This window comes from Acomys russatus, chromosome 9 (genome assembly GCF_903995435.1).
Source record: "Acomys russatus chromosome 9, mAcoRus1.1, whole genome shotgun sequence".
Taxonomy (NCBI): Eukaryota; Metazoa; Chordata; class Mammalia; order Rodentia; family Muridae; genus Acomys; species Acomys russatus.
The window spans coordinates 1,045,140-1,066,971 of NC_067145.1; the positions used below are offsets into that span (position 1 = coordinate 1,045,140).

At 38.7% G+C, this 21,832-nt stretch overlaps 1 protein-coding gene across 1 annotated transcript in view; it reads left to right on the plus strand.

The window, feature by feature from the left end:
• The first annotated feature begins 3,025 nt into the window (after positions 1 to 3,025).
• Positions 3,026 to 21,832, plus strand: part of C6 (complement C6) — a 65,820-nt gene continuing 47,013 nt past the window's right edge. The window contains exons 1-5 of the mRNA XM_051150919.1: positions 3,026 to 3,198; positions 4,422 to 4,578; positions 5,612 to 5,756; positions 10,555 to 10,696; positions 20,872 to 21,010. Coding sequence (XP_051006876.1) covers positions 3,056 to 3,198; positions 4,422 to 4,578; positions 5,612 to 5,756; positions 10,555 to 10,696; positions 20,872 to 21,010 — 726 coding nt within the window. The 5' untranslated portion in view covers positions 3,026 to 3,055. The remainder of the gene's footprint in view (positions 3,199 to 4,421; positions 4,579 to 5,611; positions 5,757 to 10,554; positions 10,697 to 20,871; positions 21,011 to 21,832) is intronic.

Consider the following 21,832-nt stretch of genomic DNA (forward strand, 5'->3'; position numbering starts at 1 on the left):
ACAGACTCTAGTAAAGAAAACTATAGTGCCAGTAAAAGGATCAGAAGTCACTAAATGAGAATTACAAATTCAAATATGATGAACAGAAATCTTATTTTATTTATAAAATATAAGTGCTTCATATCATAATTCTAAATGGTTTGCCACAAATAGCTTTACTTAATATCAGAAAATGTTTCCAGCCTTTACATTCTATAATTTGGAGGCCCTAATTTTGGAAGATATGAGTGACTGGTAGTTACTAAGTCTGCAACAGTCTTCAAGTTATTGATTTGAGAATATTTGTTAGCTGGTGACAATATGCTATTCGTGTTCCAAGCACTTTAAATAAGATTTTATTGACATAAAACAATATTTTAACTATTCTTATGTTACAGATAAATAAAATTGAGATGGAGAGAAGCTAAGTGAATGCCATTATTTGTTTTAGACAAAAGTTACTGTATTAATTGCAGCAGCATTGTATACACGTTGTGTGTATTATTAGAGTTGTCATCATCAAATTATGAATCCCAGGGAGTAGTGATGACTTTATAAATAACCCCCAGAAAGAACCCTCAGATACACAAGGCCCCAGAAGAACATGCTCCTCCCAGTTTTTATCCAAGTATTATTCATGTAAAGCCTTCTCGTGCCCAGGGTAGAAGAACCCTGGAAATCTCAGTGCTCCAGCCTCTGATATTAATGTTGCTAGAAAGTCAGCAAAAAGATGTACTTCATCCAAGAATCAAAAGCTGTGACTGAGCTTATGTCCTACTGACTCAATTGTACCTCCCTGAACTTTGCTGTCAACAATGCACAGAAGTATGACATGGAGGTTTCTTTCTCTTCTTAATTTTTTCTTTTATTAAAAAGATTGTTTTCATACAATACATTTTTATTATGGTTTACTTCCCCCACCTACCCTTCCCAGTTTCTCCCCACCTCTCCTCCCATTCAGACCCTCATCCTTTCTGTCTCTGTTCAGACAAAAAAGAAAAACAGCCAGCTACAGAATAATAATAAAATGCAATAGAATAAAATAAATAAAAAGTAATCAGAATATGACAGAACAAGAAAACAAGTAAAAGAGCCAAAAAATTACAAAAGATGTATATAAATGCACGCGCGCGCGCACACACACACACACACACACACACACACACACACACACACTCGGGAACCCCATAATAATCCCTTACCAGAAGCTATAATATATACACAAAAAAAAAGCTGGTAAGTAAGAAAGGGAAAAAATAGCTTGACATAACACTATGATATAAATAAACTCCAAAGATGCCATTGAGTTAATTTTGTGTTGACCATCTACTGTTGGGCATGGGGCCTACCCTTAAGAATGCCTTGTTCCCTGTGTGAGACTTCCTTAAGACTTTCATTTGCAAGTGGTTATTAATTTAAGATAGCTTCTGGGTTAGGGATGGGAGCATGTGGCCATTTATCTTTTCAAGTCTAGGACCCCATCTGATGCAAACCCATGTAGGTCCTGCTCTGAGTTCACATGTGGATCAATCCTGTTGATTTAGAGGACCTTGTTGTCTTAGTGTCCTCCATCCTTTCTGGCTCTGACACTCTCCTCTCCCTCCTTTTCTATAAAGCCATAAGGGAAGAGCTTTGATGGTGATGCCTGAAGGGGAGCCCTAAGGGGAGGGATGTGATGGTGACACCCAATTTAGGCCTTAGTCGTCCAAGGTTTCTCACTCCCTACATAATGTCTGGCATGGACCTCTATATCTGTTCCCATCTGCTTCTCTGCTTTTGACTAAGCAAGGCACAGATCTATAAGTGAAGCAGAACTTCATTTGGGACTTATTGTATTGCTACATTCCTTTAGTAGATCATTTGGTTTAACCTTTAGGTCTCTGTCCTGTCTAGTCTCATATTCTTGGCCCCTCAGCAGTGTTGGGTATGGGTCCATCTCATGGAACTGAAATCAGATATTGGTTGATTACACCCACAAGTTTTGTACCACTATTTTACCAGAATATTTGCAGGCTGCTATACATTGTAGATCATGTTTTTATAGCTATGTTGGTGTTTATGCTTCTTCTTTGGTAGCCTGCAGAGTATCTTCCAGAACCATGAATGCTAGCATATAGGGGTGAAAGCTCTAGGTACTAGATCAAGTCCTCCATGTTCAATGAGTGCCTGGGTGTTGTATTCAGCAATAGGGCTTTACAGTCACTTTGTGGAGAGTCACCCACAGCCTTGGCAACATCTTGCATTGCTTAGGGGTTCCTAGGGGACCCCTTTGGCCAACAACTCAACTAGATATAACCTATTACAGGTATTGAAAGTTTCATTTGGTGGTGAGAGATGACCACTTGGGCCTCTGTCTCCCCTTCCTCTGCTATTTGGCAATTTTATTTAGATCACTTTCACATTGTATATATTTTAGGAAGCTTCCACTCTTTTAGGTTTCCATATGACTCCCTCAAATAGCCCTTTGCTTTCCCTTCCATAATCTCTCCCTTACCCCTATTTATTCCCTTCTCTTTTGTCCTCTTGTTCCTGCCCCATCACCCCACTCATAACTAACTATTCTATTTCTTGTCCTGGAGATCTACCACGGCTCTAGCTTTCTATGAACTGTCTACAGTTTTATGAACCCTTTAGAACTTCTTGAAAAGTAGCCTAGACTGGCCCCCATCTTCAGAAAGTATTTTAAAAAATGAATTTACCCGAGGTACCACAGCATAAAATGAGTGGTTATTCCAAGAAATATATTATAATTTTTTCAATATTTTGCTGAATTAAATATCTTGCAAATATATACTACATAATTTGTCTTGTGTATTGTCACATTATAGTATATCTGCTACACTGTAATGGAGGTTGTCCCTATTAACCTTCATCCTAAAAACCTTTCAAAATCACATTTCTATGAATTCACATATGAATTTATGTGTTAATTTGCCCCCCATAAGAGGTAGAAGAATGGAAGTGTTTTCTGATCATATGAGTCTATATCTTAACATTACTTCTAATGTCTTATCTCCCTGAAAGCTCTGGATGTCTATGATGTCATTGCATTTCAGGGCCTAGGAGTTGTGGAAGCATGGCTAGACATCTCGCCTTGTGTTTCATCTTGCTAATCATACTGATTGACAAGAATGAAGCCTGTTTCTGTGACCACTACCCATGGACTCACTGGTCCAGCTGTTCTAAATCCTGCAACTCTGGAACCCAGAGCAGACAGAGGTTGGTATGTGCTTTGAGTGCTTTGTGTTCTGAGGGATCTCAAGGGGGGGGGGGGAGAGGTATCAGATAAATCACTCTATGCAACAAAGGATACACTATATCTCAGCCAAGAATTCGGGACTTAAACAGAATTTGAGTTCCATTCTGCATGAATTTGAAATGATTTTGTTCTTTCTGTAAATGTGAAGGGTTTCAAAGAAACTTGATTAAGAATCTGTACAGGGTTTTCAGCTTTTTTTTCAATCATCATGTAAGTCTGCTTGCCTACAGTTAGTGAGTTGATTATACAGAACTTCAGAGTCATTAAACAGAGCCGAACTGGCTCTCAATTGAACAGCACTGCTAGATATTTTCTTGACTGTTGGCATAGTTGAGATGGCAAGGAAACTGTGCTTTCTTGCTAATATTTAATAATTCAGTCTTTCTACCATTCAGACTCCTCGCCCACACATCTTGCTTGCATCTGTTAGGTTTTTGGTTTTGTTTTTGTTTTTTTGTACCATGGAGTTGCTCACATGACTTAAGGAAGAAAATCATATTTCACATATTTTACTGTTATATCTCACTTAGAGAATTATTCTAGAAAAGTGATTTTTTGTATCTCATTAAATTTACCAGTTAACTTCCAATAAACCATCCATGAAGTTTGTGAAGGGACTCTGCTGTTAACGAGCCCTTCTGTGGTTCTCAGCCTCCTACCCGAGAGAGCATGCTGTAGCCCTTCCCTCTCAGCCGTGTACTGTCAAGCTCATCCATGGACACTCAAGCTCTCTTTATCCTCTAATTTTCACTGCTCCTTCTATATGTCCTTCTTTTCTTTAAACGTAAGGGGTTTACATGAATTTTGTGAATTTACTTCCCTGATGTCCATACCTAATCCAACTCAATCATTGTACTTACGTGTCAGTGTCTTTCACACATAGGGTAATTCAGTGAGCAACCTGTATAGCCACACGGGCCAATACATGTAGAAGGGTTTCCTGCAAAGTTTAGTGATCTACCATCACTGTCTCAAAGCTCTCTATTTTGGACTCCCATTTTCATTATGGACCTGAGCTTTGCTAAGTTGTACAAACTAACCATAAACCAACCATCCTGGTTTCTTGGTGAAGACATTATTTCCTTTACTATTGGTAGCTAATGCCACATGGTATTTCTTTTTTATTGATGTGAAGGCACTGTGAAAACACTGACTCTGAGTAGCTTTTCCTCACTGTTAACAGACAAATAATAATGAATGGATACTATTGGGAGAACTATTGTGATCAGCTTTGTAGCAAGCAGGAGACCAGAGAGTGCAATGTACAGACATGTCCCATCAACTGCATCCTAGGAGACTATGGGCCATGGTCAGATTGTGACCCTTGTATTGAAAAACAGGTAGGTATGTGAGCAGTATCATACTTATCCACATCTGAATTCCATTGCCTAGGCCTCCAGAGATTTCTGAAAGCAAAAGTAAATGATAAAAGCTACTGGTCCTCCATTGCTTAAAACTAAACAGAAATAGGGAAATAAATCAAAATCCTGACTCTTTGCTTTTCCGCTAAACTCTGGCTCCCCATGGCAAAGTCCCTCAATTTGTTTATTTTTTCCCAGCTGCAATGCTTACCCAACCCATAGTCACATCATGTGACCAATGTCAAGTTCAGTTTAGTTCTGTGTTCCCAAAAGCTGCACATTAGAGAGGAAAAAGAAACTTATTTGTGGAAAACAAACACTGAGAACTGTGCTGGGCCCTTATGTAAACCATAGAAACCATGCCCTAGTGTCTTTCTACATGGTTACAGGAGGATGGGTCCCATTTCCTTAGGGGATAAGTATTATGACAAAGAATGTACCACAAATTAAAAATGGAGCCATATTTTGAACTCAAGTTTTCCTACAACTTAAGTCTGCATGCGCTAATCCTGTCATTTTTCTTTTCTCGCTCTCCATCTCGCTCCTCACAAAAATGTTTCAGATGTTGAGAATATGTCAACCCAATTTCCATAGTGACTTTCTTATGCAAAAGAATCTCAAAATCCTTTCCCATTCACCACTTTGCACTGTCTGAGATATAAGAAGACCATTTTATTGACTTTACACAGAGGACTCTCAGTAAACACTTCTGCATTTGCAGTTAATGTAACTTAGAATCATATGATTTCAGAGTGAAGAAAAGCCTTGGAAGCTTTCTTTTTTTCACCCAGTTTCTCATTTTGCAGGTTAAGGAAACCGAGGCATGCCAAGTGCTGATTTACTAAATATATGCAATATAATGAAATGGAGGGAACATAATAGTACAATCCAGGAACTGTCACCAGGAAAAAGATCACAACCCTGACCAGGAAGGCCATCTTCGGATGGATTTTTTTGCTTTGACCTTTGACCTTACTTTGGAGTGATTCACCTGCCTTTACTTTTATTTCAGGTTAAAGTTAGATCTATGCTGCGCCCGAGTCAGTTTGGGGGACAAGAATGCACGGAGCCCCTGGTAACATTTCAACCATGCATTCCATCCAAGCTCTGCAAAATCGAAGAGGCTGACTGCAGAGATAAATTCCTCTGTGACAGTGGTAATATACTCGGCTAAAATGTTCAGTCTCCATCACAAGTACTGAGTGCCAGCAAAGGCTATATAAGCCCCTTCCCGCTGTAAGGATGGTGGTGGGTGCTGCTGTGTTACACCAAAGCGCTCGGGTATGAGCTTAGAGTTTTCGAGGCATGATCATCTTGACCAGTTACCTGGTTTATTTGCTCAAGTAACTGTTCAAATCCCACTTTGTTATAGGGGTGGGTAGGGAAAGAGGAGGACAAAAGAAAAAACACAGCAGACTATTTCTAACAAATGAATCTGAATAAACACAAACCTATAATGAGGATAACTGAAAAGAAGTGAAGGGCTGGAAGCCAGAAAGATGGTGCAGTGTATAAAAGTGCTCGCCCCGCAAATGGATGAACATGAGTTCAGTTCCTAGAGCCCCTATGAGAGAGACTGCTGATAGTTCCGCTGAGCTCAACATATGGGTATGGCATGTGGATGTGCAAGCAAGCACACACACACACACACACACACACACACACACACACACACACACACACACACACACACACACACTGAATTAATAAATAAATGTAGCCAGGAACAATGGTACACACCTGTAATCCTGTCACTCAGGGATGCAGAAGCAGGCAAATCTTTGTAATTTTGAGGCCATCCTGGTCTAAAAATTGAGTCAAGAACAGCCAAGGCTACACAGAAAAACCAAGTCTCAGAAAATAATATATTAGTAATAATAATAATAACAACAAATGTAGAAACCACATTAAATAAGAAGTGACAGACTAAGATATATTTTTAATTGTTAGGACAAGACTGCTGTGATATCATTATGTCAGGTGAATCCCAAATAAGATAAAATTTCATGATTGGTCCCAAAGGCTGTCCCCAACAGATAACAATAAGATATTATATGGTTTAAATGTTAGCAACATTCAAGGATAATGAATGTTGAAATTTGTAAGAGCTGATATTTAAGTTATATTAAAATTTAGTCAAATCTGGGATACTTTAATCACAGGTAATAGTCTGTTAATTACTATCTCATTATCTCCCACTTTTTGAACAGTTAAGATGCAATTTTTACAAATGTTTCAGCAAGCATCCAAACAGTCAATATACGCTTTATGGTCCATGTGGTTCGTCTTGATATCACTCAATTTGCTTGTGTCACCAACCCTCCTATATCAACATGTGAACAAGGATTTGTTCCAGTAAAATTGAATTTAAGAAAATGAATGCAGGTCATTTTTAGCACATGAACCATAGTTCAGTGAACTCTCACATAAATATCTAATCTATAGTTATAAGCATGAAAGAAATTTCAGGTGTATAAGTCCTACACCACTTCTGTGTATTTCAGGGGTACAGAAAAATAACTAGCAAATTTTAACTTTCAGAGATAATTGACTTAAGACCTTAGAACTAAAATCTTCCTTTCCTACACACTACTTTTGACCTTCATCTTTTCCAACTTCTTCTAAATAAAGATGATAATGCTAATGTCACAGTTTTCCTAACCTAGAAAATGAGGGTAGGTGTTGAGTAGGGACCTCTGTGATGAGGTCACGAATTACATCATGAATTGACATAAGAGGGAAGGTAATAAAAATCTTGATGGAATGCGTGAAGTAATCCAGATTTAAACATTACATCCAAAATTCTAAAATCAAAAATTACAATTGAAGTGCAACTCTCACAGGCTTAAGTGCAGTTACTAGAGCGAACAACTGAGAGAGTATCCAGCAAATGATAAACTTACAAATTTAATTACAGAAGAGATTAGTGTAGATAGAACGTTCATGAGGCTGCAAACACCTTAGATTCACATACTGATTGTTAAGACACTATGGTTAATGTCAGGCAAGTCTGCAGCGGCAGCTGCTGGTTTCCAGTCCAACAGAGTTACGGCCATAGCCACTGTTTGAAAACTGGAATGGCAAGATGGGTCAACATCCTGATGACCAGAATTCAATCCCTGAGAACCACATGGTCGAAAGAGATAACCAAATTCTCCAAATTGTCTTCTGGCTTCATGGGCCCACCATGGCTTGTGTGCCATCTGATCTCCAATAAAAACTAATTAAATATAAAATGCAATAAAATTAATAATTAAAACATCCAAATTATTACAATGTCTGTAACTGTGGTAAGCTGCTGTGACACTGAGCTCTGTGCTGTCCAAACCACTTCACCCTGAGCCCTCAATAGCATCCTAATAAAGCTACTGATAAGCCCCTGGCAACTATACGATTGGCATCTTTTTCAGCTAGGTGATTCGATGCCCTTTTTGGTTGTTAAATGCTCCACTGAAAATGATATGCTACTGTACACTTCAAAACCCACCTACTGTAAATGGAAATGTGAGAGGCTGATTGGATATTGTTTGCCTGGTTTGATGTGGCACATAGCCTGTTCCCAAGCAGACTCATTCCTTTATTCCCTCTTTCAAAATTCCCATTCAGTCCTTGAAGAATCCCCAAGGCTGCATATCATACTAATGCCTGTATGGAGCCATCAGCCTTATCATGACATTACTTGCAGTACATTCTGCCAACGTAATTCTCAGGGCTTCAATTTTAAGCGCTGAATAAAAAATTAACTAGCAACCTGGTGAAGTGGCACACTCCTGCAATCCTAGCACTCTGGGAGGCAGATGCAGATGGTTTTCTATGAGTTTGAGGCCTGCCTAGTCTACAAAGAGACTGGGACAGACGAGGCTACACAGAGAAGCCCTGTCTTGGAAAAAATTTCTGGAGTTTATAAAAACAATATGCAATCACAGTAACACTGTTAGTCCAAGTAGAAAAAGAGAAAATATCCAGGATCTAAATGACTACATGGCTCCAATTAAAATCCCTCTTTATACACAATTTCACTTTGGGGACTGCAGTCATTCATGGTCAACTATTTGATATATTACATGAAAATTTCCAGAAGAAAATAATTTTAACTTTTAAATTCCATGTCAGAGTAGAATAAGAAAACCATGTATCATCCCTTCCCTGTGCCTCCCAGGATATTGATCACCTCTTTCTATACATACCCACAACATATACTTCCTTCCCATTGTCCCAGTTATCAGATCAGTGCAACAGTCAGCTGTGGCAGTGCACCTGTTTACTTACAAATAGCCCCGAAGTGCCAGGGTGCAGTGATGGCAACTCATGTGAGCCAAAGAGAAGCAGGAAGTGCCAAGGTTAAAGTTCTTGACATAAGGAACTTAGGAAAATAATATGCTGAGGGGGCTAAGACCTAGAGTAAGAAGGAAACTGCTATGCATGAACTTGTAAAGAAGGGAAAATAAACTAGCACTAGAGTAGATGTCATATCTGAAACTGCAGGAGTGTGGGACAAAGTGTGTAACGGGTGCTTACAATGGATGAGATGTGAATTACAGGACTTGGTGTTCCCTGGAGTCTTACTCATGAGAGGGTTCCACGCAGACAAAGGAGAGAACTGCATATGCATGCACTGAGTTTAATAAATTCTACAGCATTCAAACTGCTCTTCAACTTCTCAACTCTGACTTGGTATAGGCTATAATAGTAGCTTTATGTAACATCATTTCTTCTTTTTGTTCCATTGAGTTTGCACTGCCTACAGTCATTCTCAGCTATGTCCCACCTTGCCTACATAATCCCTGATCCTGATAACTGAACACTACCCAAAAGGTATCTTTCTTCTTTCATCTCAGCACTTGCTGGCAGGTCTCTTCAAATAACTAGAAGTGTCAAAGCCTGGCAAATAAGAACTGTGTGCTCCATGAGTATTCATATCTAAGAAAATAGAATGTCCCTCTAAAATGAAACCTTACCCCAAACTGAATTTTTCTTCAGTGTGTTAGTACCAAGAACAGAATTTTAAAAATACATCAGAGTCAAAATGACACTCTTCTCTGTTTCAAGTTAAATAACCTATCCTGTAATTCCCTTTACCAAAAATAAGATTGAAAGTACACAAAAACGAAACCCCTAGAGATACAGTTTTCTAAAAGTAACCTCTTCCAGCATATATCTTAAAATCAACAGAAATCCAATCCCATCTTTTAGTTTTGTTTGATTATGGTGCTCATATGCGTGATTATAGTAGCTGTCTGGACATAAGACAAGATTATAAATAATCTAAAGAAGATAATTATTTTGTATATACGTGCCCTTCTAAATGGAAGTTATTAACCAAAAGATGTGAAACTAAGTGTTTTCAGGAGCCTGTTTTAGTAATAAAAAAAAATTTAGTTCAGTAGATACTCAAGTCCCCCAGCAAGCATTTATTTAGTCTGGTTAGTGATACAGACTGTAAATAAGAAACTGATCATAGCTTGTCAGGCTGATCATCTTGAGTAAAAAGTATATGAGCTTCTTCCACCCAACATAAACTTTTAGAGATTTGGAGATGTATCGTTTGCACAAGGAAATTGCTGGTGTGCACATAATTATAGGGTTTATGTAAAACAAAAATAATCTAGACTCTGCCATAGAAATCAAAACAAAATTCTAAACCTACGACTAGCTTTCTTCAGACCAATATCTCTACAGAAAGCTCACTATAATGTAATCTTAAGATTATTCTTCTTTTAAAAGGAAGAAAAGGACAAATCTCTTCTTGAACATGGCCCAAAAGCAACTAAATAATCCTATGGTGACTTTTAGACTCTCGGGCCCTAAAGGTGACATCAGTTTATCACTTCATTTTATACATTCCTATACCTTACCCTCAACTTTCTCTTGACACTTAGAACATTTATGTTTCACCTTAATAAATGCTTCCCTGGCTGATAACCTAGCAATGCTGTGGTGTGCTTTCTTGATCAGGGCGCTGCATTCCCAGCAAGTTAGAATGCAATGGAGAAAACGACTGTGGAGATAATTCAGATGAAAGGGACTGTGGGATAACAAAGCCAGTATGTTCGCGGACATACATTCCCATCCCTGGTGTGCAGCTGATGGGCACTGGGTATGTAACATCCTTTTATAATTTGGGAAAGATGAGGTAACTTGTAAATAATAAGAGGCATATTAACAATAAAAACTAGAGAAAGCACATAAACTAATGGAAGGTAAACAACACACTGTTGAATGATGTTTGGGTCACTGAAGAAACTGATCAGGAAAAAGAGAACGTTGTTTATGATTGTATTATAAGTCAACCCCAGAAGGAAAATCTTGTGGGAGAGTAGGACAGGGTAAAAAAAAATGTAGATGCACGAGGAAGGGAATGAGGGAGAGAGACAGAAACAGAAAGGGAGGGAGGGAGGAAGAGAGAGAGAAAGAGAGAGAGAGAGAGAGAGAGAGAGAGAGAGAGAGAGAGAGAGAGAGAGAGAGAGAGAGAGAGACTCATCGCATCCAAGTGGGAGTATCTCATTAGAATCAGCACTGGTCCTCTCCACTGTCACCTCTTCCTCATCAGCACCCAGGCCTATCTGGATCATATGGCAAAGAGCCTGAGTTCCTACTGGGAAGCCTGTGCCCTCCTGATTCTCAGCAGCTTTGACTGTCAGTCTGTCATCAGTCTCTCTCTCTCTCTCTCTCTCTCTCTCTCTCTCTCTCTCTCTCTCTCTCTCTCTCCCTCCCTCCCTCCCTCCCTCCCTCCCTCTCCAGTCCTCTGCCCACTAATGTCTTATGATTTTTTTCCTTCTCTACTTTTCCTGTCTAAGGCAAAAAAACAAAAAACAAAACAAAACCTTTCTCTCATGGGGGAGGTGAGGAGGGATGAGGCTATGATCAGGATGAAAAGTGAATTAAAACAAAAAAAGATTTGGGAAGCTATCAAAACAAATCAAACAAAACAAGCAAACAAACAAGCAAAAAGAACAGAGTGATTATGGCGGAGTGAAAAAGTAGAAAAAAAATGTGTGTTGGTGTGGGTAGAGGTCATTCCTGAAAGACAGTGTGATTTCTGGGTAGGTCAGTGGTTTTCAGGCAAAAGGATGGCCTTGCGGTATTATCTGGTCTCACTTTAGTAATGAGAAATGAAACCTCAGAAGGTTTAATTAAGTATTTGAAGCCATAAATGGCATAACCAGAAATCAAGGACAGATTTCAAAACCAAATTTGTTTCTGTAACTCCACAGCAGCATCCTTTAGAGAAAATACGGAAAGAAACCCAAAACCTTGCAGCCCTTGTTGACTTGGACTCAAAAATCCTGATGTTGCTATTTCTGGAGGGCACTGGCAATTTATCAGGAGGATCTAAATGCATTATACTGTGCCTTTGCTTTCAAATAGTTTAAAGACTACAAAAGGAGTCAAGAATAGGCACTGAGGCCGGGCACGGTTGCACATGCCTTTTTAATCCCAGCACTCAGGAGGGAAAGGCAGGCAGATCTCTGTGAGTTTGAAGCCAGCCTGGTCTCCAAAGTGAGTCCAGGAAAGCCAGGGCTGTTACACAGAGAAAATCTGTCTTGAAAAACCAAAAAAAGAAAAGAAAAGGAGTATAGGAACTGAACCTCAGTTTGAAACATCAGAGAAAATTGATGAAGATAACCTCCTGTGTCCTCTATTCCACAATGAACCCTTCCTTTAATTTAGGGTCGGAGGGAAGCCAACTGGCCATCCAGTTCTATTGCTTCATACTGGAATTTTAAAACATTCAACTCTTAGGCTAGAGAGATAGCTGAGGAGTGGGTAAAAGCAACTGCTGCCCAAGCCTGGCCACCTACATTTGCATCTCCAGAACACACATAAGAAGCTGGGTGTAGGAGTGGGTATCTGTAATCCAGGCCCTCTCCTAGTACAAATGGTGGAGGCAGGAAGCTTGGGTGGATGCTTACAGACAAAATACTTTGGGGTTTGCAATGCAGAATAAGCAGCAAGAGAGACCCTGTCTCCAAAAAAAAGAGTGGAAGGACTGAATGAACTCTTAAAAAGTGTCATCTGACTTCCACGCATGTGCCTTAGCACGCATCTGTGCATAAGTGCAAAATGTTATTTTGAATGTTTTAATTTTAATTTAAAAAACAAGTTCTTCACTGTTGTTTTCTTCATTACTTTATTGCCACAACTGGCGTAATATGAAGTCTTGAAGTCTGAAAAACAAACAACAACTCACATACAGTCTCATTTAATTTTTAATAAAAACAAGTAGCCATTGGACCAAACTCAAGAACACTTGTAAGGCAGAGAAAACTTTTAGCCTGAAGAGGAGTTGAGTTCCACACATTTCTGCTTTATGTATCACAGCCAAGTTATTTAATGTCGTGGACCACAGTTTCCCCACATGTACCCTGCAAGCTGATTGGTGCTTCTGCCCTAAGACTTCCTAATTTCTTCTCGTTCCCATGAAAGTGCTTTGACATCTTATTTTTTCATCAACATGTAAAATGTCTTTCCTGTGTTCCTTTTCCTGCAAGAAAATCACAGCCTCCAATCGCCCACTGATGATCACAATGTTGCTAATGTTCCCAATGTTCTGATTTTCAAGGTTTTGTTATGTTCCGATGGATGAAGGGGAACATTATAACTCATCTCTTACTCTGTGGATCTCGGCACCAGAGCTACAGATAAGGAAGACCACATGCTATGTGTTCTTGGCAGGCAAACTGTGTGGCCTTGTGACAACCAGAGATGTTGTCCCAAGACTTCTTAGAAATGAGCAAAAGCTTCTGACTCAAGGACAGACAGTTCTGTTTTGTCCCGAGGGAGAGTGTCTTGAGATCTACTCTAATTTTTTTTCTAGTCAGCTGGCCTCAGCATCTCAGCATCCTCTCTCTGCCTTCCAATATTTTTCTGCCCACAAAAGATATCTTCTAGGCAGCTGGCTGTTTTTTAAAATTAAATCTTTCCAAAAAATAATTAACAATACTTATATTCCCACCATCAATCACTAAGTCCCATACCTAAAGCAAGAATCAGATAATATGAACATGTCATTTGTTTCCTTATCAGGCTCAGCCAAGGTGTATGTGTGAATACACTTGGCCACATATCTGTATCCAGATAAACATATATGCATCTCTATTCATTTGCATGTTTTAACTAATACAAGGCCACTTGCCCAGCATGTGTGAGACTCCAGTTCCTCCAGCATAGAAAGAAAAATGATGAAATATAAAGCAAATGCGATGAAAACAATTTTAAAAGGTAAATTACTTAATGTCAGTATGTATTTGAAACCTAAAAATAGGGTGTCAATATAAACATCTCAGAGGAGACTGAAAGTACAAGAGCTTTCTGCATACATGGTTTAGCCCTGACCAAAAAGCAACTTTAAGAAGTAAGGGTTTAACTTAGTTTGTTGGTTGCAGTCCATAACTGAGGGAATTCAGGACAGGAGCTAAAGGCAAGAACCTGGAGGCAGGAACTGAAGCAGAAATCACAGAGGCGTGCTACTTACTGCCTTGTACCCTCCAGTTCACTCAGCTACAGCCCAGGCTCCCTGCCTAGACATGGCACTGCCCACAGCGACTGGCCCTCTTATATCAATTAGTAATTAAGAAGATGCCTCACAGACAGGGACACAAGCTAGTTTGATCTTGGAAATTCTTTAGTTGAAATTTCCTCTTTCCAGGGGACCCTAGGTCTGTGTCAAGCCAACAGCTGAAGCTGATCTTGACAAGCTCCAAAAGAGTCCACACATCTGCTCTGGTGGAGTGACCTTCATAAAAATCCTGTCTTTAGACTCTACAGGCAGCTTCATGGCTTCCTTGTCACCAGAGAGTTCATTTTCTTTCCTGAAGCCCCTTTCCCATTGTTACAAATATAGGCACATCGTGTGAGGCAGTTCTATGAGAGCCACTGTTCCCTCCTCACTCATCCCTCTTAACTTCGAATAGGCAAAAAAATGAGTTGCCAACACTGGTGCTTGTCCTGTGGAGTGCTTTAGAAAGCTCTTCCCAGATCACCTTTCCCTCCTTCTTTATTCAGATTCCCACTGATAGAAATTTAAATGTGAATGAATGAAAATCTCAAGTTGTACTTGGAGCTGTTTGAGTGTGCAGTGCATCTTAGAGAACCCTTCGAAACCATTTCTTCCAAACACAACCTCAGTGAGCTGTAATTTACAGCCACCATACAATTCAGCAATTTGAAGCAAGCATACTGGACAGTGAGCAAAGGATCAAGGTTTGCAGGTCAGCCTGTGCTACACAACGTGCATGCTTCTATTTAAAACAGGGCGTAGATGTATAGTTTCTTAGTATATTCGCATATTTATATAACCACCACCCGAACATAATTTTAAAACATTTATACAAACTTTCCGAAGCAGCTGCAACATTTTATGTTTTCAATGTTATGTTTGATTGAAAAGTCAGCTTGCCCACATATTTTTTTATGGAGCAAACTTTTTTTTTTATTAATTTATTCTTGTTACATATCAATGGTTATCCCATCCCTTGTATCCTCCCATTCCTCCCCCCCCCCCCATTTTCCCATTATTCCCCTCCCCTATGACTGTTCCTGAGGGGGATTTCCTCCCCCTGTATATGCTCATAGGGTATCAAGTCTCTTCTTGGCTACCTGCTGTCCTTCCTCTGAGTGCCACCAGGTCTCCCCCTCCAGGGGACATGGTCAAATGTGAGGCACCATAGTACCTATTGGGACTCTAAATATGGAGCAAACTTTTAATTACTGCTGTTAGAAACATGTTACTGATAAAAAAAATTCATATTTTAAATACAATTCTCATTTATTTGAAATTATTAGCGCTACTTTCTGGTTTCTAATGTGTGTGTGTGTGTGTGTGTGTGTGTGTGTGTGTGTAAGAGACAGACAGACAGACAGACAGACAGGCAGGCAGGCAGGCAGACAGATAGACAGGCAGACAGACAGAGACAGAGACAGAGACAGAGACTGACTCCCAGGTATCTGGTCCTCAAGCTTCGGACTAGTTCCTCCATCTCCACCTCCTATTTAACTTAAGAGCAATGGATTTACAAGATGTGCACCACCTCATGTGGCTTCTTCACATGAGTTGCAGGGATCAAACTCCGGTCACCAGGTCATGAGGCTTGCTCAGCAAATACTTTTAACCACTGAGCCATCTCCCTGTTTTCCAACGGTTGTTTCAGATGCCCCTGTCATTAAACCTACCTATCGAGGTGAGTGTGAAGTGAAAGCTGGTTGTGGTTTTGATTTTTATTTCCTGAATGGGTCAGAATGTTGAACAATTCTTTGTGTGTTTATTAGTTGCTTCCATCTGTTCTTTAAAGAAATATCTATTCAGATACTTTGATCACTTGAACACTATGGGCTAATTTGTTCTTTATATTATTGGGTTATAAGTATTCCTTGTATATTCTTCAGCAGACAGGTAGTTTATTTGTAAATATTTTATTTCATTGGGTTGCTTTCAATATTTTGATTGGGCCTTTTAAGATGTAAACATTTTAAAGACATTGTTTTGTGTGTGTGTGTGCGTGTGCGTGTGTGTGCGCGCGCGCGCGCGCGTGTGTGTGTGTGTGTGTGTTTATGTGCACTATATGCATATAGGAGCCCACAGAGACCCAAGACAATATCACATCTCATAGGATAGGAGTTCACAGGTGGTTGTAGTGTGCCATGTGGGTACTGGGAATCAAATCTGTGTTCTCTGAAAGATTAGTAAGTGCTCTTAAAGAGTAAGCTCTGTGTCCTACTGAGTATAAACTCTTAATTCTGATAAACTCTAATATATATCCTTCTCCTGTGTATGCTTTCAGCATCTCATCTAAGAAGACTTGGTGTATATAAGATCACAAAAATTTAAAGCTATATTACTGCACTGTCCTGATCACTCAGGCTTTCTCCGTCCTTTACAAGAGAAACTGTGACTCCTCTGGTTTTGTTCTTGTGTCTCAAAATTCTTTCAGCTATTTCCAGATGACTCTGGGGATCAGCTTGCCAATTTTTTTAAGGAAAGAGTCAGCTCAGATTCTCTGTTACACTTTTCATTGGTGTAACAAAATATCTGACAGAAACAAGTAAAGGAAGGTTTGTTTTCAGAGATTTCCCAAAGTTTCAGAAAGTTCTGCCTACAGTCATTGGCTGCTTATCTCAAGCCAATGGTGAGACATAACACCATAGTGTTCTGAGCATGTGACAGAGGCTATTCACCTCATAGCTAGAAGACAAAGAGATTGATATTGATGGATATGGGACAAGATGCAGCTACAAGGACAAGTTCAAATAACATTCCTTCTGCCAGTCTCTTTCTTCTAATTTTTCTAGAATCTTCTAAGCTTGCATTACGTCTGGGTACGAACCCTTCAACCCATGAACCTTCTGGAGGGACACTTCACATCCAAACCATTAAAGATTTTGATTGAGTTGTTCCACACCCATATGTCAGTTTGGGAAGTTCTTCTATCTTAATACAAAAAAAAAATACATTCCAGTCCATGACTGTGGGATGTCTTTCTATTTATTGGCACTTTATATACTCTTCCAACAGTTTTTATACTTTTCTGGATACAGGTCTTAGCTTCCTTGTTTGTGTGTGTGTGTGTTTCTGAGACATTTCTTTTAAATATTATAAATGGAATTGTTTTCTTTTTTATTAATTTATTCTTAATGTTGTTTGGAGTATGAAACATTTTATTTGCAATGTCCAATATTTGAAATATATGTTAACCAGTACGCAGTAGGCATAAAAGTATGAATTACAGTGTAACATTTGAATACACATGTACAATGTGTAATTATCAAATCAGAAAAATTGACATATCTGTCATCCACACACTTCATTTCTTTGTGTTGGGAGCACTCAAAAATACTTCCTACTATATTTTTTGAGATATTCAATTAATTGAGTTAAATGTAGCCACGTTTACTAACCCTGGTGTGCTATAAACATATAAGTTGTTCCTTCTTTATGACTTTACCTGTGTACCTATTAATCATCCTTTTTCCATCCAGACAGTGATTGCTGTAATTTTATGTCTCTGAAATCAACTTATGTTTCACATTTAAGTGAGAACAAATGGCATTTGTCTTTCTGTGTCTGCTTATTTCACTTATTATCATATCTTCCACTGTGTGTAGGTAATCTATTTTCTTTGTGTATTCATCTGTAACTGTAAATTTTGGATAATTCCATAACTTTACTATTATGAATAAATCTAAAGTAAAGTGAGTAGAGATGTTTCTTTGCAGACACTGTGCCTATTCCTTTGGATACATATCCAATAGTAGGGATGCTGCATTGTGTGAAGTCCTCATGTGTTTCAGCATTCTGAATGCTGAAATTCTCTATGCTGCTTTCCATAGTGACTATGCTGACTGGCATTCCCATTCTCCCCTTTCTTTCTTTTCTCTTTTTTATTTCTTTTTGTTTCTCTCCCTACTTTCTTATGTCTTTTGAGTAATTGCTGTTCTACCTGGAGTAAAATTATTTTTATTGTGTTTTTGGTGTACATTAGATGCATAGTTGGCTTTTGTTCAGTGGTCTTGAATACTACAAGCAATAACCCTTGAACTCAATGTGCAACTCATTTAATGAAATTAAAATACATTTTCTCCACTAGAAAATTAGGAAAATTAAAAAGTACTACTTCATTGTGTAGGGCAGGCTAATAGGTTAATCTTGTGCTAACCATTATTAACTCCCCAAACTAGCCAAGGGCAGTAATTGTTACCTCCATTCTTTAAAGGGAGAAAACAATTGCAAATAGTTTCAAATTATTTGTTCTACATTCATATTGATAGAAAAATAAGAACTATTTTATATTAACCAAGTATGTTTTAATGTTCTAACTTTATTTTATAATGTTCTAATTTTTCTTTTTTTTTTAAATTTTATTAATTTATTCTTGTTACATCTCAATGGTTATCCCATCCCTTGTATCCTCCCATTCTTCCCTCCCTCCCATTTTCCCCTTATTCCCCTCCCCTATGACTGTTCCTGAGGGGGATTTCCTCCCCCTGTATGTGCTCATAGGGTATCAAGTCTCTTCTTGGTAACCTGCTACCCTTCCTTTGAGTGCCACCAGGTCTCCCCCCTCCAGGGGACATGGTCAAATATCAGGCGCCAGAGTACGTGTGAAAGTCATATCCCACTCTCCACTCAACTGTGAAGAATGTTCTGACCATTGGCTAGATCTGAGTAGGGGTTTAGAGTTTACCGCCTGTATTGTCCTTGACTGGTGCCTTAGTTTGAGCGGGACCCCTGGGCCCAAATTTGCCTATCATAATGTTCTACTTGTAGGTTTCTAGGACCCTCTGGATCCTTCTAGTTTGCTATTCTCCCATGCTTCTCTCATCTAGAGTCCCAATAGCAGCCTTATTCATAATAGCCAGAATATGGAAACAGCCTAAGTGTCCCTCAGTAGAAGAATGGATAAAGAAACTGTGGTACATATATACTATGGAATACTACTCAGCTATTAAAAACAAGGAATTCCAGAAATTTGTGGACAAATGGATTGAGCTAGAAATGATCATAATGAGTGAGTTAACCCAGAAGCAGAAAGACTCAAACAGTATATACTCACTTATATCTGCATACTAGCCCAAGGGGCATGTCCCACGAAAGCCTTCACTTACCAGGAAACTGGGACAGAGGGGAGGTTCTAATTTTTCTTGTTCCTTTCTTACTTTTCTTAGTCATTTTTATTATTATATTTCCATGTTCATGCAGCTGTATTATTATACTGTGTTTATGTTTACCTCCTCAGACTCCATTCTACCCCATTTTCCTCTCTTTTTCCTCCTCCTATTCAGCACCTCCCTCTAAGGACACTGTGCCAACTAGTTATGGTTAAATGCCTGATATTAATTCTGTAATCAAAAACCAAATGCCTAATAGCAGAGTACTCAAATTCACATATTTAACTTCTTCTTGACACCTCCTCAGAGAAATGAATCTATTAATTTTTCTTGCATTAGCCAAAAGTTAATAATGCAGGCACTACAAAATGTGAAGCCATTTAGACACGATTTTTGTTTTCACTTAACACTATACAGGTGTAATGGAAGCACATGTAAGTGACACATGATCTTCTTAAGGATGCTCCTGTCCACTTGAGCACCCACCACCATCAGAACTGATAAGTGTACTTGTGAGACAGGGTGGGAGAGCACTTCATTCTACTACATGGAATTTCTGAATGATGTCCTCAAGAACTGAATTATCTGTGTTATGGAAGACAGGGTTACCTAATCAAGCATATATAGAAACTGACTGTATTTTTAAAGAGTCTATCATGATCTTTTTAAGACAACTTTTATCATCTACATAAATGCAACATTACCAAACTTTTATCAAAAACACCTACTTTTCTTAGATAATTTGTAACACAGTCTCTAGGAAACTAGAAGACTATGAGCTGAGTGAAGAATTTCCTAAAGCTGCTAATAATTTATTCAACACGTTAATTTAACCAAGCTAATCTCTATGTGCCTCAATTTCTTCATTTGTAAAGTAGATGTAAACAGTTCTCTGTATAAAATATAGCTATTGCCCAGGCATGGTGGCACATGCCTTTAATCCCAGCACTCTGGAGGTAGAGGCAGGTGGATCGCTGTGAGTTTGAGGCCAGCCTAGTCTCCAAAGTAAGTCCAGGATAGCCAAGGCTAACACAGAGAAACCCTGTCTTGAAAACTCAAAAAAATATATACATATATAGCTACTAAATGTTAAATCGCTTAATATTTGTAAATCACTTACTATTACTTGGTGTATAGGAGATTAACAAATGATATAAAATCATTTGATAAATAAAATACATTTAAATGTAATTATATGATGATATAGCACTATCGTTATTACAACACTACTAAAATGTTCCTATTGCTGTTTGGTAATTTGCATTTTACCATATAGTATTATGCTTCCAGTGTCTGTATCAACTTTAAATGATAAAAATTATAAGCTCAAATTTTATGTCATGTTGAAATTCCAGATTTTTTTGAGTCAACGGGGCTGAGTTTAGGAGATCCAGTCCTTTATGAATGCCTCATCATAGAGAAGAAAAAAAAATAAGCTTTCCCTTGGAGTCATTTGTCAAAAGTCAAGAATGTCTAGCAAAATGGGGCGGGGGGGAGGGAGGAATGGGAGGATACAAGGGATGGGATAAACATTGAGATGTAACAAGAATAAATTAATAAAAAGAAAAAAAAGAATGTCTAGCAAAACGAATTTATTTCATATAAGTAAGGTAAATTTTAAGGATTGCTCTATATCTATTGAATTCTTGAAAATTGCTTTGTTTCCAGGTTTCATTTTCTGGCAGGGGAGCGCAGAGGGGAAGTCCTTGATAAATCTTTCACTGGAGGAATATGTAAAACTGTCAGAAGCAGCCGAGCAAATAATCCATACCGTGTTCCAGCCAACCTGGAAAACGTCAACTTCGAGGTATGACGGTGTCGCGTGGTGGCCGCTCCAATACCGGTGGTGATTGTAAGCCAAGTTTCTATCGGAGATTTTGACACATAATGGTACAGAATAGAAGGATAATGAACAATAAACATGTACTATATGTTTCTATTTAATCCTTCCAAAACCCAATGAGGTGAGGATTGTTTTTATTGATTTACTGGAGGAGTGGGGAAAAGGGTAACTAATTTGCCCAACATTAAACAAGCTAGCAAGTAGGAGTAAATTAGAGACTTAAGACATATTTTTCACTGTTTTTCATTTTTCTCCATGAACATGTAACTTTAAAGCATACCCATACCCCCCCAAAGTTTATTTATTCAATATGTTCTCTTACCATAGCTTTTTCACTCACATAATCATGAGACAGATGTAAAATAATCTTAATTTTCCAAAAAAAAAAAAAAAATGATGAGTCTGAATATAAAACATTTTGGCTTACCTCCCTTAAAAAATAATTTTTTTAATGCTTTGCCTGTTCCTTTATAGTAATGAGCAGCACAGTACAGTGCTGGATAACAATCTAGTATCTGAAAAATTAATTTTCCATTCTTATTGCGCTAAAGTCGGCGTTGTCTGAATAAGAATGGGCCCCATAAGCTCATACACATGACAGTTTAGTCACAAGAAGTGGAACTGTTTGGAAGCATCCGAGGGATTGAAGGTGTGGCCTCATTGGAGGAAGTGCACCAAGGGAAGTCAGCTTTAAGGTGTCTAAAGCCAAGGCAAGATCTAGCGTCCTGAAGATCAGGATGTAGCTCTCAGCTACTTCTTTGTTGCCTCACTGGCATGGTGACAGTG